General features: G+C 40.8%; 1 protein-coding gene across 1 annotated transcript; it reads left to right on the top strand.

Annotated features, from left to right (window-relative positions):
• Window positions 1-412: 412 nt before the first annotated feature.
• Window positions 413-18,825, top strand: mfsd14a2 (major facilitator superfamily domain containing 14A2). The gene is made up of 12 exons (XM_017411147.2): window positions 413-660; window positions 3,426-3,521; window positions 5,767-5,829; window positions 8,443-8,570; window positions 8,685-8,799; window positions 8,907-9,125; window positions 11,077-11,190; window positions 12,815-12,886; window positions 13,313-13,425; window positions 14,273-14,370; window positions 15,129-15,286; window positions 15,367-18,825. The coding sequence occupies exons 1-12, from the start codon at window positions 577-579 to the stop codon at window positions 15,577-15,579; spliced, it is 1,473 nt and encodes a 490-aa protein (XP_017266636.1). The 5' UTR covers window positions 413-576; the 3' UTR covers window positions 15,580-18,825.
• Window positions 18,826-19,253: the final 428 nt, after the last annotated feature.

Raw genomic sequence — 19,253 nt, forward strand, 5'->3', positions numbered from 1 at the left:
ACAGGAGGAAGTATGGTATTAGGTTTTTTTTATGGTAGATAGTAAAGTAATTTCAGAGGTCTTGTGTAACCTAAAATGAGTCCGTTTAAATTATATTAAGGTATTTATGCAGGAATAAAACGTGTTAAGTTTTATGTTTACCTTATGAATGGAATGTGTTTATTGACTTCATGGAAATGATTGAACATCTTGTACATTATTTTTTTATAAACGCATACAATCTCCATATATGGCATTTCCTCTTTGTTACCCGCGGTGTGATGCTCGCAAATCACCACGTGAGGTGCGGATCACCAACTTCCCCCAGAGCCAATCAGATTCCTAGTTGCATCGCATTTTCAATAAACAACCAATCGCAAGCGAGTATTTTGCTGAACGGGGCGGGTCCGTGTCAGTACAGGAAGACGGGCTGAAGTGAGGTGGGGATGAGAAATCATCATTTAGTTAGCTTCCTGCTAGCTGCCTGTATCCGACTGTAGAAGTGTAATGAGCTTAGTAGCCGAAATTAGTGTATTGTTTTACTTTTAGTAGGAGAAACGATGAGCCCTTGACAACAAGAATGGACATAAGTTAACAATGACGGGGGAGAAAAAGAAGAAGAAGCGGCTGAACCGCAGCATTCTTCTTGCAAAGAAAATTATAATAAAAGATGGAGGAAGTGTGAGTTAAATATTTATTTTTTTCTCCGTTAACTTACCTTGCCGTTGGAGTACGCTGGCTCTCGGATACTGTAATGTACGGACGCCTTGTTTGTTTCGTGTAAGCACAGCTGTTTGAGCTCGTTTTGTTTGTGTCTGTTGAACGTAACGTTAACGGGCTGTGTTGATGAGACCGCCGAGCTAAGATGCTAGCTGTAAACTAGCATTGGCCTGCTACTCGTTTACACGTCAGCTCAGGTAACGCTAACAGGCTAATGACAGCGATAACGACATGTTTCTTGAATTGATAGGGTCTTATTACAGATATTTACTTAGCCTGAATATTACCTTATCGAGCACAATTATTTATATACTCCAAATATGACAGTATCGCATAGCTACAAATGCTATATAAGCTCCCATGGTGTTTTCATTGAGTTTATTATTGACCAGTTTTACTATAAAAAACTTTCATCCTGATGGTGTTTCAAGCACCCTTTTGTTCTCGTTAAGTTAAATTAACAAAATAAGGTCCTTGTCCGGGAGTAGATTCTTAGTAGGTGAGTCAAGTTTCTCAGTAATGTTGTTTATACACAGGCAAAACACCTGAGCATTTAGGTTTGGTAATGTTTAAAAACAAGCTGACTCATTATAGAAGAATCATGAATATTGACCCTAACCTGCCCTGCAGTGTTTTAATGTAGTCTAAATGAGTATACAATTTAAAAAAAAAAAAAAACAAACGCCATTGTTCACATTTCTGGACTTTTGTTCTGTGTCAATGTTAACATATCGTTTGCATCTGTAAAAGTTTGACAAAATTGTCCTCAACTTGGAGGATTGCACTTCCCTGGTTCTTTGTTACATCACCTGGACTCATTGTTTTTATTTTAGTTATTTAAATAATTTAGGTGATAAATAGATTTGAGTCCTAAATGAGGCTGTTGCGAAAAGGGTGAGTCTTATGTGGTGTTCATAAATGGCGTGATGCGGCCCTGTTTGTTGTGTAATTATGTGTAAACAGTATTGTCAGACATGTGAAGGGAGAGGGAAGAGCCACGTGTTTTGTTCCCTCGGCTGTAACGCCACAATCCTGCGCACACTGACTACATTTGAGATGCTGTAGCTCTGGTCCCTATAATTGTTATTGCTTCATTATTCTGCCTGGTTCCTCTAACCACTCAGACATCATGGCTTCACGTTCAAGCACCGGCTCATCGCCCAGCCATGGCAAATAACAGGTTTAAAGCTTGTTGGTCAATAACAGTTAATGTATTGCTGAGCATCGGTTTCACAAAAGGGATGTTTCGTCATACTTATGAAAGGGTTAAAGAGTGTTTCCCAGTTTATCAGCTAATCAGGTATTGTAGACATTTACTGCAAATAAGAAGGGGGGGACTGTCTGGGCAGATATGATTTGCACCCCAAGCGGGACTGTTGACTGGTTTTATTTGATTATAAATGGAAGACCAATTTAAAAAAAAAAAAAAGGGTTGGAGGGGGGTTCTAAAGTTAGCCCTGGCCTATTTCATAGTCGTTACAATTATCGTGCCTAATTGCGTTAGCTGCACAGCAACATGATTTCATTACAACACAGTGATTTACTGAGAAGTGAGGAGACTTTTCCACGAGGGAGTCAGTTTTATAGAGTTATTTATATTTCACTCATTGCCAATATGTCTGCTTTTTACAGTGGCCAATAAACTTTCCTCAGTGGCTTTAACGTACAGCAAGTTATCTTTGTTAAAATTTGTTAATTTTACAGGATAAAACAAAGATAAATGAATATCACGATGAAGGGAATAATCTTGATGCCCTCATCATTGTAAAAACATATTTGACAGAGTTGGGCAGCACAGTTCAGATGTGATAAAGATCGACTGATTTGAGGGGTTTTTTGCTGATCCTATCTTTAGAAATCCGAGCAGCTGATTGCTGATATACAACATTAATTTTGTTTATAGTTTTAATTTGGGTCAATATGTATATTACTTTTAACAAAATACTACAATAATTGCTTAATCAAATTATATAAAGAAAAGTATCCTCGCTTAAAAACATCCAAATTGTAGGCTACAGTGAGCTGGTTGTAGCAGGTGCTGTACAGGCGTGGCCGATTTCAATTGTATTTTAAAGTGGCCAAAATCGACTGATTAAATCAATAGGTCAGTTTATTTATTTGTCTATTTCTCTGTGATGCTTTCTTTTATTTAATGCTGTATTTAAACATAGATTCAAACAGCCACTGTGCTCTCCAGGGTTTTGATTAGAATATAATTTATAAAGCGTTTTAATAATTTTGTGTTTTGCATCTCTAAAAGCATTAAGTTTTATTTACTTTGACTATAATGAATCGATTATTTAAATTATTTTGAACTCACAAAATTCCCCTAGTTTGTTTATTTACAGCATTCAAATTACCTGTGTGAATCATTGTGCGTTTCGACCAGTGGTAACTAGATTTATACTCGTCACAGCTTTTTTGATGTCATTAGGTGTTTTTTTTTGGTTTGTTTAGGTCAGCATTCAGGACTGTAGCAGCTGGCTTCAGATATTGCTGCTCTGTGTAAAGAAGTGAATTCAACACTCGCACCCAGCTGCGGGTTCTCCCACAGGATCCGGCGATGCTTCCTATATTATATCACTTTTCAGAAGCTGCCTGCAAATAGATTTCAGTGTAAAGTTCAGTCTGTTATTGTGCTTCCATCAACGGGCACTTCGAAGCTTACGGAGGTCATTGTTGGTTGTCACCTAACCGCCTTTCTGTGTTTGTCTGTTTCTGTTCAGCCTCAGGGAATCGGTGAGCCCAGTGTTTACCATGCCGTGGTGGTCATTTTCTTGGAGTTTTTTGCATGGGGTCTCCTCACCACCCCGATGCTCACGGTAAGCCTGAATATGACTGTGAACGAACGTAACCTTTTTGTATCTCTCCCTCTCTCTCTCTTCTCTGAAACCTTAGCCAATGAGTGGCGTTTCCTATTGACTCGATTCACACAAGGCCCATCAGTGTCTATGAATAATTGAATCTTCAATCAGTCAGACAGAAAAAACCTGGATAATTTTTTTTATTCGTTTTTATCAGATGATCCATTTGACAGATGTTTTTGAAAAGTGCTAATGAACCGAGGCGTCTGAAAAGGGCATCAAACTGTTGTATTGTACTGGTGCTTTTTCAGAAAGGCTTATCATGGGGTCACTGGTTCGTGTTAACTCGCAGAGCAGATACTGAACAGACTGGCTGCACCACATTTTCACCTCTGTGAACTATGTGGCGCCTGTGATCAGTTTAATGTGAGCATTGGCTATGGGCATCTTGAACAAGGCGAGTCTCCTACAAAATGTCGCTGCTGGAAATCAGACGGATTCTTAAATGTTGTCTAAAAGATTTGCCAAATGACTTGAAACAAAGTTTCATCATTTATACCAGCAGGGTAGTCGGATCTGAGTGAAATCAAGTTTTGATGAAGATGCTGTTATTTCACGCTTTGCCCTTTCAGTAACATTTTTTGGCAGAAACGTATCTCAGATTATGCGTAAACATCTGTAAGCCACGTGACGCGGACCAGACGGGCTTCTGAAATGCCTACTTCTCAGCAGGCTCCTGTTTGAAGAGATGTATGTGCAACTGTTCGGTATTAATTATTAGGGGTTTGTGGCCCTTACGATCTCTGGGCGGAGGCATAATTTGCATTTTCGACTAATTAGAGGCCGCCTGAAGATGAGAGGAACTGCTTCACTGCTCCCAGTGAGCACACTGCTTCATTAGTATCCAACAGCAACAGTGAACGTTTAACATCTGTGTGTGTTTGGTAACTGATCCCCAGAGGAAGAAAAGGGGATTCTTAGCTATACTTTAAGCTTTTCCTCTGCGGACCTAAACAAGAACCAGATCCTGTTATCGTCGGTCAAGCTCCACATGTTCTAAACTACACTAAAGCATCGTGTTCCCACACCAGTGTCGATGACACCAGCTTGAACTTTGAGCCAAACCTTCTGTGGATTTTATTGAACTGTTTACCGCTCACTCTCGTTAATACAAACAAAGATAAGTGTTATGACACACAGTAACTGTCTGGCTGCATATATTTTATAATGCTTTGGTAAGTTTCAATTTGAGGCTAAACAGAACACAACTTTCTATTTTCTTTATGTAACTTTTTACAACACTCCCCCCAAAAATATATTTTTGCCCTTCCTACAATTTCAACCAAAATTAAGGGAGCAAATTTTCAAAATGTAATTACTCTGTCATTAAGTTTTTATATATTTTCTGTTATAACCATGTGCCCCCTAATGAGATTAAAAAAGTTGTAGTTTATGTACCCAAACTCTGACTTTTTGACACATTTGTTTAAACAAATAAATGTTCTCATCAGTAGAGCAGAGTGAGACAATAAACCTGGTGTCATTATAAACAAATAACACCAGCCACTTCGCCAATTTTCTGAACCGTTTGGGAAGAAATAAAAGTGCTGGTTTATCTGTCCGCCATAAACAAAAGAACAGCTTTAAAGTCTCACCCTCCTGATGAATTTGTTCTCTTCTAAAATATTGACCTACTCCTGTAGAGAGAGCTTCACTGGGGCTGGGGGTGAATCCAAACGCAGAGTAACGTCATGAGGAGAAGGTTGTTTGCAGACTTGATAAGGGAGGGTTTAACAGCATTTAGTACTCACATGAGGAATGTCAACCACGCTTGTCTGCAGAGAGAGCCCGGCGTTTCTGTTCGTACAGCTGCAGCGTGTAATGTTCGAAGAGCCAAACGTCAGACTGGCCACACGATATAGACGAGCTCAAAGCAACCTCAAAATTCATTAAATGTCCTAATTTGTGCTGTATGTTCAGATCTTTGGGATAAAACTAGCTAAATAAATTAAGCAGAAAAATTGGAGATTTATTATTATACAGTAAGGAATAAGGTATCAGTCTAAAACTATAAAAATCTTGTTTATTTTAAGTTTTTTTTTTCTAAATCTTCGATCACAATAAAATATTTGCAGTTGTTTTGTTTTTTTATTGGATTTTCTGAATGTTGGGGTAAATTTGCGAAATGCCATTTGTGAGGTGGGTTACCAGCATCGTTGTGAATAAAGTGGCTTCACCGACTTTATCTGTGTTTGTTTTGCAGGTTTTACATCAGACATTCCCCCAACACACATTCCTGATGAATGGACTTATTCACGGTGTGAAGGTAATACACGGACTAACGAGGTTCTGTTCGGCTTCACACTGTGTCATCGTTTTCATATTGTCAAATCGCAGGTGGCAGATGCAAAGTGACAAAACACACACTCCTACATGTTAACTTTTTTTTTATAAGGCATAAATTGACTTTTAATTACTGTTTTGTTTTGCTTTATGCGTAAAGAAAATGGTTAGTAATTTTTACCGAAGTGTCAAAACAAGAGTTTCTTCCTCATGTCATTTGCAGTTGTTGGCTCTTCTTGTGGCTTTATCACATAATAAACACATTTAACTTCTCTCATAAGGCAGCACAGCAGCAAAGAGGCACTAATTAACATTCATCTGCACCACAGCAAAGTCTAATGACCCCCTGCTCACCATGTTGACACCTGTAAATATACAGTAACTGGTTACCAATTATGTCAAAGACTGGCTTAGCTGAAGCACCTTTGAAGCTGAAGTGCTAAAAACTCAAGCTAAAGGTAGTTATTTTAGTGTAGTGACTGTGACTCTCAAAGAAAGGTAAAGAGGACATGCTTGTAATTACTTTTCTTTTGATGTTGTTTAAAACCCAGAGTGCACGAGCCTCACAGCCCGTGTCTCATCTACCACCATCATACTAAACACGGGGTCCCCACAAAGGGGTGTCCTGAGCCCCCTCCTGTACCGTACCATCTGCTCACATGTGATTGCTCTGCAAGGTAGCCGGGCAGTCATGTTGTGAAGTTTGCTGATGACACAGTTTTTGTTGGGCTGATTTCTAACAATGACGAGTCTCTGTTCAGGAGGGAGGCAGATAAACTGAGGAGGGCACAAACTCCCTCTCCCATCTTTATTGGAGTAAAGACTGTGGAGCTGGTGACCGCAATTAAATACGTGGGTCTGCACCTGTCCAGTGACCTCACATGGGCTGCGGACACAGCCCGTATTGTGAGAAAGGCTAACCAACGGCTGAAGCAGGCTGGCCTCGGCGCTGCTGTGCTGTCTTCTTTTTATCCATGTGTGGCGGAGAATGTCCTGACCTTTGGCATGACTGTTTAGTACAGTACCTGCTCTGCGGCTGACAAGAACGCACTGCAAAGAGTGATTAAAGGCTCCGGGAGGCTACATAAGACCTCAAGACATTGGTTTGCAGTCACTTGGTTGCAAGTTGTTCATTTTCACACACACCATGAGACATGAGACAGATCAGAACTCCCGGGAAGCTCCTCCCTCCTCCTGCAGCTTTAAAACAGGTTTCTTCCCGCCGGCTTCTTGACTCCCCTGTCCTTGTACAGAATTTTGCTTCCCTTATCGCGACCAGACGTGTTTATTAAACAGACTGAGACGGAACACGCCGTTTGGCATTTGTGAATTTGCCGGTGCACAATAATGAGCGAACACGGGGAGTGTGTCCGTGCGCTGCACCAGCCGAGGCGCACTTCCTCCCGACCGCCAGCGCCACAAAGAGCCACCTGCGTCTCCGCGCTCTTTTTAAGTCCACTGGTTTCTATGTTTTGTAAAGACGGCTGTATTTTTAACAGCCTCCAGCTGCTTCTCAGCGGAGCAGCCGAAGCAAAATGGATTCATTAAAGCTAAAACACACCCACAGCAACTTCTGACCAATCAGACGATATTTGACGTAAACTCCTGGGAGAAACAGTTCGGCTCGGGCCTTGTGTCGCGCTGCAGCAGACGAAGCTGCTACGAGAACAAAATGACTCAGTTTTTGTTTCTCGACCACGTGACGGAGAGCCGACTTTGTGACTTCTCACGGAGGATGCAAACAGGATTAAATCTGCTCAGAGACTCTTAAAAGGCAGACTTCTGCTTTTCGAGGACATTTACATCAGCAGAGGCAGGAACAGAACAGGGAACATCATGAGGAACCCCACCCACCCCGCCAAGAACTGTTCTCCTTCCTCCCACAGCAGCAGCTGCTACCCTGAGGCTGTGAGGCTCATCAGCTCTGGGGTTTAAGCTGTCCTCCGTACTCATACTGGTGTTTTATTGTTCTTACTGTGTTTTTAATCCTGTGTTTTAATGGAATGATCTTTGGTTGCAGAATGTACCTTTTTACTGAAGGATTTTAGGTTATTTATTGTCAGGGATTTTAAACACCGGTTCCTGGGGAACAAATTTTGTTCTCATGTTTTTAACATGATGAATGACAATAAAAATCCTGTTCTTCTATTCTTAATGGTCAAGAGTGAGTAATATTAGAACGTCAGGTATTCTTTTGGTTGAAGCAAAAACCGTAAAACAACATTTCTTTGTTCCTACACAAAAGCAAACACGTTCTGTTATCAGAGGAACTTTTTAAAGATCATCTTTCTTCTCACCTTCTTAGTCATTATATCCATCACAGTTGTGGGTGTTTCATTATTCTTTGGTTTTCTCAGATTTCAGGTTTTTATTTAGACTAAGCTGCAGTTGTAGAGCGACTCAGAGCTACCCCTGAAGAGCTGTAGATGTGTGATTTGTTTAAATTTGTCCGGCTGAGTAATAATGATTCATTGCATGTCGATTGCAGTATAAAAACCTTGCAGTAATAACTTTGAATTCAGGTGTTTTTGTTTTGCTCCTGCCATACATCCAGCTGTCAGTCCTTCAACCAAAACCTGTGTGTCGTCTCTCTCAGGGTCTTTTATCGTTCCTGAGTGCTCCTCTGATTGGAGCGCTGTCAGACGTATGGGGACGCAAGTCCTTCCTGCTGCTAACGGTCTTCTTCACATGTGCACCAATTCCTCTGATGAAGATCAGTCCATGGTGAGACCAAAAAGTCACAACAATCACACATTAAAGGGCAGAAGCTAAAGTCTTGATACAAATTCTAATGCAGTCATTTTTAGTTTTATTTTGAGTCGGTTTCCTTCTTTTCAGGTGGTACTTCGCAGTCATCTCCATGTCTGGTGTTTTTGCCGTCACCTTCTCTGTGATCTTTGCTTACGTGGCAGACATCACGCAGGAGCATGAGAGGAGCACAGCTTACGGCTTGGTGAGGAAATGGTTGAAAGCAGTTGTGACAGTTCATCACTTCCTGTAACGCTGTCAGAGTCATCTTCCTGTTTCTCTGACCTTGTTTGGTCTTCGCTCTGCTCTTAGGTATCTGCCACCTTCGCGGCCAGCCTCGTCACCAGTCCGGCCATCGGGGCCTATCTGTCTGAGGCGTACGGCGACACGCTGGTGGTGGTTTTAGCCACAGCCATCGCGCTCCTTGACATCTGCTTCATCCTGGTGGCGGTGCCGGAGTCACTGCCTGAGAAAATGAGGCCAGCATCGTGGGGAGCGCCTATCTCCTGGGAACAGGCAGATCCCTTTGCTGTGAGCATCAACACTGTTAAAACTACAGCGTGAATGCTGAGGGCTGAACCAGAACAGAAGCTACAATTAGCCAAACACTATCTAAAAGCTAAAATCAAAAGACTAAACTTAAAGCTGAATTTGGCAACACTGTAGTTTAAAACAAAATTTAACAAAACTGTAGCTAAAAGCTGAAATTAGCAAAACAGTTGCTGAAAGCTAACATTAGATAAATTGTGGCTGAAGGCTAAAATGAAGAAAACAGTGGCTAAAAGCTAAAATTGAAAAAACTTAGCTTAAAGCTGAATTTAATAAAACTCGCTATAAACAGAAATTAACAAAAATGTAGAACTAAAACTAAGAACTAAAATCAGTAAAACAGTTGCTGAAAGCTGAAGTTGACAAAACTGTAGCTATATTAAGATGGTAATGGTAAAATCTGCAAAGCAATAGCTAAAATTAGGATTGCAGATGCTAAAATTGGGATAACTAGGTAAAAGAATTAAGACAAATGCTAAAACTTCAATTAAAAACTGTAGCTAAAATTAGCAAAACAGGAGTTAAAAATAGCAGCTAAAAGCTTAACGTAGCATAAGACAAAAGTAGAGTTTAACTAAAAGAAACTAAACGGGAGAACGATGCTGTGAGCGCTGACTCAGCTCTTCTCTGGACACACAAACAGCAGTTTGTTGTGTGATATGTAACGTGTGTGTGAACACGTTTCCTCACTGCACATCAACAAACGGGTGGTGTCTCCACCTTGTTGTTAAGCAAAGTTAAAGCTTCAGAATGTGGCTGAAATCAACAAACAGATTAGGCGTCTCACCTGTTACCTGTTTGGAGCGAAAACATTCGACTGCGTGGTTTTTATTTAGAGTTGGCGGCTGAGCTTACATTCTGATTAACTATAACAAACCGAGCACTGATTGGGTGCAAAACTTTCAGCTTTTTTATATGTAAAAACAATTATCATACAGTAAGGTAAGGAAATGGGGAGAGGCTGTGGTGTAAGAAAATGGATTTAGACACGAGATAAGATGAGATTTAGTTCTCAGGACTGTACAAGGAAAAATGATTCATTTTAAACCGTAAATCTCTTTAGTATATAGTTTATTAATAATAAATGACCTTTTGTTTTTTATGTGAAGCTAATATTTAAGTACAGAATTCACCAAAGGCATAGTTTAAACTGAATAACTACAGACTTATAGAAGTTTGTAACAGTTTAATTTAACTTTTATAGAACATTATACTGTGGAGTCTGTTCCCAAACAAAGTATGATTGAAGGGGATTTGAACGCTTGAAGCAGGAAGAATGAATTACCAAAAAAATGATTTATTTATGTGTTTAAGTCACGTAATAACCCAACAAGAGGCCCTAATAATAGAAGACTGAACTGGCCTTTAAACTTTACACTTTTAGTTCCTTAACTTTTTATTAGTGATTACAAAAGTATTTGAGTTTTGCAAGGTGGGTTAAACACCCTGTTCAAAATTTAAAAAACATTTTAAACTGATTATTTACTTATTTGTAGTTATATTAATGACAAAAGTGCATCTTTGCCTCTTTCAGTTTGTAAACAGACCCTTCAACAAAAAGCATCTGAATACATAAAAACCAACCTGCCTGAAATCAGCTTTTTAAAACTAAACTACTTGTTTAAATTAATCTAAAGTAAAAAAAACATTTTTATGCATCTTAATTTGTCGTTTTTCCCTCATTGTGTTTAAACTAGTATTAAAAGAAGTTCCTGGACATCACATTTAAACTCAGAAATGCTTTAAAATCAGTTTGTTTTTGTTTTTTGGCAACATTTTGGACATTATTATTGGTCAATCATGCCACCCACAGTTTAATCCAAGAGTGTTATGTAACGTATTATATTTTTTCTAGGTTTTTAGTGTGACACGTTAGTTTACAGCCATCGTTGAAACCACATTTTAACGTCGTTTTTGCTGTTTTCCTGTTTAGTCTCTGCGTAAAGTGGGCCAGGACTCCACGGTGCTCCTCATCTGTATCACAGTGTTTCTCTCCTACCTCCCCGAAGCCGGACAGTACTCTAGCTTCTTCCTCTATCTCAAACAGGTAACGCTTTGCATTTCCTCCCTGCACGCTTCGAGAAATAAACGCTTAAATTGTTCTCCAAAAACACAGTTTAGACACTAAAAACACTGCCTTGCTTGATTTAAATATGGACTCCATTAGACCTCTGATGACCTGATCTGATCCTTTAACTCCTCTAAGTTCACAGGAGGAGACTTTATGGGGCAGGCTTGTTTGTTCAGGACTTTTTAAAGATCATCTGTGTGCAAAGTCAACATCTCCAACTTGTAACCTTCAAACCATTCTTGGACCGTCACACGGCTCACTGGGCATTTGGTCACAAACACTTCTGTGAGATATTACAGATCGCAGCACCCAAGGTTTCCCTCGTCCCTTAAACTGATCGTGGTGCTATACGTTTCCTCAAGTAACAACATGTAAAATATCGTCTTCCTTTGCTCTGTGATCTCGAGCGTTGGGATTGTCAGCATAAGATACCATGATGAGTTTGCAGCTGTCCAGCCCTATACACGAGACATGTCAATGTACTCTGGGCGTTGACTTCTTTGTACTGCAAATAGTATCAACGTTACCAGCACCATGAGCTACATCAGCTCCAGTACTGGAGGGAACCTTAGATGGAACAGGCTCTCATCGTCCCTTCAGCTTTCAGTGGTCATAATGTTATGGATGATCCGTGCTCACTTCCTGCGTCTTTACGTGGAGGAGAAAAGGGCTCACCCAGATGTACGCCGTGTCCAAACCTCTTGCTTCAGAACCTTTCATTTGTGAACGACGATGACATTCAGGATTCAAAATTTGAGAATACGTGTGTTATTGAGTCCAGAGTGAGTACGAAAAGACAAAAATAACTCTAGATGGAATAGTATGTGCTCAGAGTGATCTAAAATATAAAATGAACAAGTGCATAAAATGACTGTGCAGAACTTAATTAGCGGTCATAAAGCTGTCAGGTTGGTATGGTTTGTCTGTTTGCGATCACCTCATACTTTTGTCTTTTGTGCAGCCTTATAAAAACTTTACTGCCACTGTGGGAAGAAATGACAGGAATCTCAGTGTAACAAACAGAAATGGAAAAGAACAGATGTCCAAGTTGCTTAAAGATAAGAGCGTGTTTGCTGGGCTCCAATAAGAAAAACGAGTTTGTTTGGTGGCAGGAAAACCACAAACACAGGTAGTGAGAAACAGCAGCTCCAGCAACTGGAGGCTGAAGGCAGCTCCTCGATGGACTGATAAGGCGTGACAGTTTTGTTTTTTAGCTTCAGATCAAACGGAGCCGATCAGCCAGTTCAGCAGGTCGGCCGTACCCGACTCCACACTGATCTTTAAACGTTGTGGGAGAAAACGGAGCCACGAATCTGGAGCACAAGGATGGCATTACTCACCACGCCTTATGTCCCCCTTTTTTTTTTCCAAACCTGGTTTATCACCTGCCTTTGCTTTTATATCAGCATAAATTACAAACCTCTTACTGCTGACTGTATGAAAGCTCATAAAAGAGCTGAATATCTGACTTAAAATAACCAGGACCAAAAAGTGTGGCTCTCTTTGTTTGTAGTTTATTAAAGAAGTGTGTAAAGGAGGCTTTGTGTTTATAGATGCTTCATGTCCTAACTTGTCTTATCTGAATCCTTCTTTCCTTCAGGTCATACGCTTCTCCTCAGAGACGGTGGCTGCCTTTATAGCAGTAGTAGGAATCCTCTCAATATTAGCACAGGTACGTGATTATGAGCTTATTATGAGCTTCTCTCAAATCCTCGTGTGATTTGACTTCCTGTTTTTTGGTCTTTTTATAAAATCTGTTGTTTTAATCAGTTAGATGTTGTCTGGGAAATGTTATGAAATTGTGAAAGGTTCCCTTTTTTGTTCTTCTGAAGCTCAACTCATTTAGAAATTACATTTGTTTTTTAAGTAAGTCCTTTCACTTGTGATTTAATTGAGAAAAAACTAAAAAAAACTTTGCAGAAGTGGTGGTCACATTTAAATTCTAATCTGAGCAACCACGCAAAAACATCCGATATGAGCAAATAAACTGAGCCTATGCTTTTTCAGGTCTTATTCGGTCAGTTTTCAGGAACGATCTGAGTGAATTCTGCGTCTGATCACCCACAAACAAACCACCTTGTGTTACTTGTTTCCTCAGACGGTCGTGTTGGGGATCCTGATGCGTTCGATAGGAAATAAAAACACAATCCTGCTCGGCCTCGGCTTCCAGATCCTCCAGCTAGCCTGGTACGGCTTTGGCTCTCAACCCTGGTGAGTGAATTTTTTTTTCTGGTAAGACAAGAAGGAAGGACCCAGCCTAAAAATAATAATGCTACATAAAAAGAAAAAAATAACTATTATAGTTTGGAAGACTATAATAATAATTACCTCCATTTATGTGCAGGTATTTATTTATTTGTCTGATAGTGGCTCAGAGTCATTGTCAGACTGAGGTAATTATTCCAATAAGCTGAAATGGGATCAACTGTTCTCAGTTAAAATGGAGATGTAGTATTTTCTGGTTTTAATTCAGTTTAAAACTAAGAATTTTAGTTGTAGTTACCCCAACCCACCACTAGAGGGAACTGTAGCCTTTAAAAAGGATTTTTTAGCTCCTCAAAGGTGCCAGCAATGTAAAATATAGGTTTTTGTCTTATTTAAGGGGTGAAATGAATTCCTGTTTTTATGGAAATTAAAATTTGAAAGTCAGTGTATTTTTAAATGATATTAGTGAGCTTTTTTTAATAAACCACCAACAAACATGAGAATCTGTTTCATTTCTCCTGTCTCTCGTTGTTTTGGTCTTGAGAAGAAAGAAAGCTCCTCCCCACTTTGTTCAATACAGCAGGAATTAAATTAAATAAAGGTCAAGTTGGTCATATTATGCACTGAAGAAATAAGGCTCCCTTTGTTCAGAAAGAATAGAAAACAGTGTCTGTTAAAGCCTCTGAAATAAAATTATCTGGGACTTCTGAGGCCACATTTAGCTTTAATTATCATTTTATCATGAAGTGCAAACACACGCTGGGTGTTGTTATTGTTCATGGTTTCTGCTTTACCTTTAAAGGACATGTTTTAGAAAATAAAATCCTCTAACACAAGTTATTTTTGCTTGTAGGATGATGTGGGCAGCTGGAGCCGTTGCAGCCATGTCCAGCATCACCTTCCCTGCCATCAGCGCCATCGTGTCCCGTAATGCAGACCCTGACCAGCAAGGTGAGTCTCGCTCGTTTTTGTCAGCATATTTTACTACCAAACAAAATTATTTTGCTTTAAATTATTGTGTATCTGCTCAAAAATGCTGTATGTGTCAGTGAGAAACAAAAGCTTTCCAAACTTTCTTTTGCTTGAGCAAAATGTCTCGAAACGTTTGCGTTCTTTCCATTCCTCGTCACTTGAATTTTGAACAGGATCAAAAAATTTCTGGGCATCTTGAACCCGTCTCACGAGCTCTAGAGCTGTATTTTGATACCAGCATCAGCTCTCCTCTGACAGAAAACATTTAAAGTTAATGTCCAGGTCTAAAAACACGTGCTGATGATCAATAATAATTACGGAAAACTGGTTCAGAAGTGTGCTCCAGTAGATTAAATCCGGTGGCGTTTGCGAAGGTGGGTACAAAGTGGGTCGAGGCGGGCAACAAAATAAGGTGCACAGCTTAGAAATCAGCTTTGAGAGCTTTGCACATAAATAACCCGTTCCTTTCAATAATTGGCTGCTCAGAATGCAGCCACACGGCTCGCTGGGGGCTTGTACACAAACAGTCAGAACTCAGTGAGACTGCAAATGAAAATATCTGTATTTTGAGTCACCAGCTAGTGTCCAGTAGTCGCAGCCACCTCCAGTCACTGAACTCTGACTCATGAATAAATAAGATGTTTCACTGCGGTTAGAAAAACAAACAAGTTCAGGTTACGTTGTGTGCTTTCCCTTGTTTACAAGAACACCACCTCTTCTGCGTGTCTCGTGTGTAGGTGTCGTCCAGGGGATGATCACTGGAATTCGGGGGCTGTGTAACGGTCTGGGCCCTGCCCTCTACGGCTTCGTCTTTTATTTGTTCCACGTGGAGCTTTCTGACACGGACGGCTCGGAAAAAGGTGCCAAATCCAACATGGCCAACCCCACTGATGAGGTGAGCTCTGTTTTCTTGTGTTTCATCGTCTCTGAGCCTGACGGGCCGCACGCTAACGGACCCCGTTGTGTTTTCCTCAGAGTGCCATCATCCCGGGACCTCCGTTTCTCTTCGGCGCGTGCTCGGTGCTGCTGTCTCTGCTGGTGGCCCTGTTCATCCCTGAGCACACCGGGCCCGGCTTGAGGCCCGGCGCCTACAAGAAGCACAGCAACGGGGCACAGAGTCACTCCCACAGCCCCCAGGGCAGCGGGGCGGAGGGCAAGGAGCCGCTGCTGGAGGACAGCAGCGTATAACCTCAGCTAAAGGGGGCAGACTCCCTCGCTTTTACCCCGTATGGACCCTCCACACACGGACAGATGCACACATTTCACCACATGGACGCCCCTCAGGCCGTGAAGAGGAGCTGGTGATCGTGCGCTTGTGTCCACAGCACAAACATGGGTGCTCCATCCTTAGCAGCCGTTTTCTTTCGAAAAACAGGGTTTTTTTTTGAGAACTTTCTAAAGATCCTGTAAGAAAGAGGCTGGATTTAGGATATTTTTTTGTTTGTGTTTTGTTTGTTTTAGGGTGCAGTTAAAAAGTTTGCGTGTAAAAGAGACACGGCTCAGTTGGACTCCAGTTTTTGGTGAAAATTAGCGGAAAACGCCACGGCTCAAGCCACCGGTACAAAACGGAACCCATGTTTGGTTTGCTCAGAGTGGGGTTTATCTCAAATGTTACTAAATACCTGTGTGAGTCTTGATATTGCTCTTACAATAGTGAAGCGGCGACCCTGTTCAGCAAACATCTCTGTCACGAGCTGACCTGTTCCGAAGCTTGTTGACGTGTCCAGGAAAGGGGAACCCGGGTCCACCTCTGCGCACACGGCGAGGAAAGCACAGCGACTTTAAACTGTGAGAGGAGTGTGGAAGATCCGCTGCCTGATCCTGTCCAGGACGGCCGAACAGTTCAGATCCAATAAGCTTCGTTTAGGACCACGGTTTGTCTGAATATCTTCTCTTCCTGCAGGGAGGAGTGCAGGAACGAGACCACTTTATCAGCTGAACTCTTGTTGTTGTTTTTTTTTTCTTCAATGTTTACTTGCATTTCTTTAGATTCGTAGTACAGTTTGGGTTGTATATTTTTCTCCGTTTGAACTGAAAGCTAGTTGTGCTTCAAGTTTTTAATTCAAGAAACAAATGTTGCCTTGAAGTGACTTAACCACGAGAATCTAGAGACACTGCATAACCTGTATGAAGACCGCGGTCTGAGAAGGCTCTGTAATCTTCACCCTATTGCTCCCATCGGAGCTGGAAGACACTTTTTATTCTTTTGTAATCGCGCCCTACCCGTTTCTTTGTTTCCTGACATTTATGACCATCGGGCTTACAGAACCTTGGTTTTTTTTATTTCAAAAGCCTCTGGGGGCCATTTGAAGCCGGGGCCTTGTTGTCAGCATGTCGAATTATCATCATCGGAGTATATCAGTGACAAGTGGAAGGATAAGTGTCATGAAGGGCAGGGTTCTGGTTCCGTACGGTCCCTGAGAGTTGGCCAGTGATCCAGTTCAACCCGGGACGGTAACGACATGTAGCAACTAACTGACCTTTATGGTGTCTCGTGTTCGAGGTTGGAGTGTGTAACAACTTTTGGCAGAAATATAATCATCAGAACCACCTTTTGTTTTTCAGAGTTTTGTGAAAGAGACCAGCTTTGTCATCAGAGTAGATATTTAAGCCCACAGATGCTTTAGCTCCTCCGTGTTGATACTGTTGGCCCAAACAGACCAAACATTTCACTTCATGTGGTTCCCGTCTGTAGTTTTGCTTCATGGTGTTACGTTTTACACACGGAAGCAGAGATCCAGCTGAGTAATTTAAAATTGTAAGGAAGGCTGGAAGCTAAGAGGTTTTAGTTTTGTCTTCAGCGTAAGAAACACTACACTGTGTTTCTTATGCTGACAGGCCGGGAGGTGCTGCTGGACCACAGGTCTGTTCTGACACATCCATCCCACACAATTACTTGATATGTGTGCAAAGAGCAGAGGTTTTTATTCGCCTGCCTCCACGAAGAGCTTTTTATTTTTTCAGATCAGACCTGGTCAAAGCTTATGGTGGTATCTCCCTGAGCTGCGACTGTCGGTGACTCAAAACTTGCAAGAGAGACGGCGACGAAGTGACCAGCCGTTCAGTGAGCCTCCACCTTCAGCGTCTCTCTGCAGCTCCTTCCGACGTCCTTAACTGCGTGTAGAAACAAATCTTTCTTTTTTATTTATTTATTTTTTTTGCACCGAAGCTCCTGTAAACTATGTGACTATTAGACCTGAAGCTGCAGCGGCTTAGATGATGTCAAACCTTAGAGGCGAGGAAAGAAAACCTGCTTTAATTTTCTTTTTTTTGTTTTTTTTTCTCCCCCGTTTGTCTTTGTGTGTAATTCCACTTTTTTTTGGTTTTAAAAGGTCTTATATTTTCAACAACTACAATAAACTAGAAGACGTTCCTTTTGTCTTGGCGTTCATCAGAAGCTTAGTTTCCCAGATTTAACTGTCAGTGTTTGAAGAAAAATAGCATTTCGTTTCCTGTCGACTTTAAAACTTTAATTCTAGACGACGTTAAAAACCTGAAATTAACGCGTCGACATCATTCAGATGTCACGGTCTGGTGTGTTTGTCGCCTGTAGGTGGCACACCTCAGCTGCAGCTCTTAAACAACATTTATTTGCTTGTTTTTTTGCCAGCAGATTTTCTTTTTTTTAAACTTAGCGTTTGTTCATGTCCCGCCGCTGAATTGGTTAATGCCTCTCCAGTCGAACGGCAGCTTTAACGCCGATTCTGAACCGAAAGGTGTCAGATTTTGTGCCAAAATTGTTTGCTCTGCTTCGTGTGTCGTCTCGGTTGCTTTGTTTTCGTTTTCTCTTGTCTTAATGTTGCTCTAATTTAAGTTTTAATGCTAATTTTAAGTAGCTTTTTTTTTTTTAAGACGACACCCAATAGGATATCTCCCATCTGCCTCTTCAGTCTTCATTTAATAACAAGCATTTCAACTTTTATTTTTGTTTTTTTGCTGTGTGTGTGTGTGTTCCCTCAAAATAATCTCTGAATGTTTCACATCAAACTGTACACATCAGCCACCCTCATCATTCTGACTTGTTTTTGTTTTTTTATTATTCTTTCAGAGGGTTCGTTAATAAAAATCCCTTTTTTCTCATCGAGTTGGGCCGATGTAACCTGGTAGGATTCTGCACCAGCCCCCGTGCGCGCCCCGATGACTGTAAATGTACAAAAACCACCTGTACCAACAGTAAATGTAAATATTTATCGCTCAAGGAGACGGCCACCTCCCTCGTCTTATTTGGTTGTACGGTGCAGTTCGATATTTCTCCAGAATTACCTGCTAGCCACTCTTTATTTTTTAGTACAATGTGGTTTGTGGCCTGAATCCCTTCTGTGTGCCTAAAATTAGCCAAGAAACATGTATGGCAACGTAAGTAAACCGTGGTTATTATGTAAATACGGGAAACTAATGATGAACTATTTATTAAAGGTTTATTGTACAATGAAATGTTTGCCTTTTGTGTGTTTTAAGACGTAAAGTTGTAATTATTTGCTGATTCAGGACGTCGAAGTGAGCAGAAGAGTTTAAGGTGAGGATCTTATATTAATTACTTTTAAATCCCAGGAAGTCTTACCGTAAACAGAACTCATGTCGGCTTTTATTTAATGTCTGTAATCTTTGTTTGTTCGATTCTTTCACTAATTCTCCTTTTTAAGAGCTTCCCAGTCGCTGTAAAAGCAGCACAGTTTGCATATTTATGGACTTTTTGGAACCTTTTTTTTTTAATTAAAGCAACACAAAGAAGTATTTTAAGTTTTCCTCTCAAGTTCAACTATAAGCTGCCATTTCCTTGTAGCGCCAAGCGAGGGATCGTGTTTTTGCCCGTGTCTGTTAGCAAAATATCTCATGAACCACTGCACAGATTTGAATAAAAC

This window comes from Kryptolebias marmoratus, linkage group LG20, assembly GCF_001649575.2.
Source record: "Kryptolebias marmoratus isolate JLee-2015 linkage group LG20, ASM164957v2, whole genome shotgun sequence".
Classification (NCBI taxonomy): domain Eukaryota; kingdom Metazoa; phylum Chordata; class Actinopteri; order Cyprinodontiformes; family Rivulidae; genus Kryptolebias; species Kryptolebias marmoratus.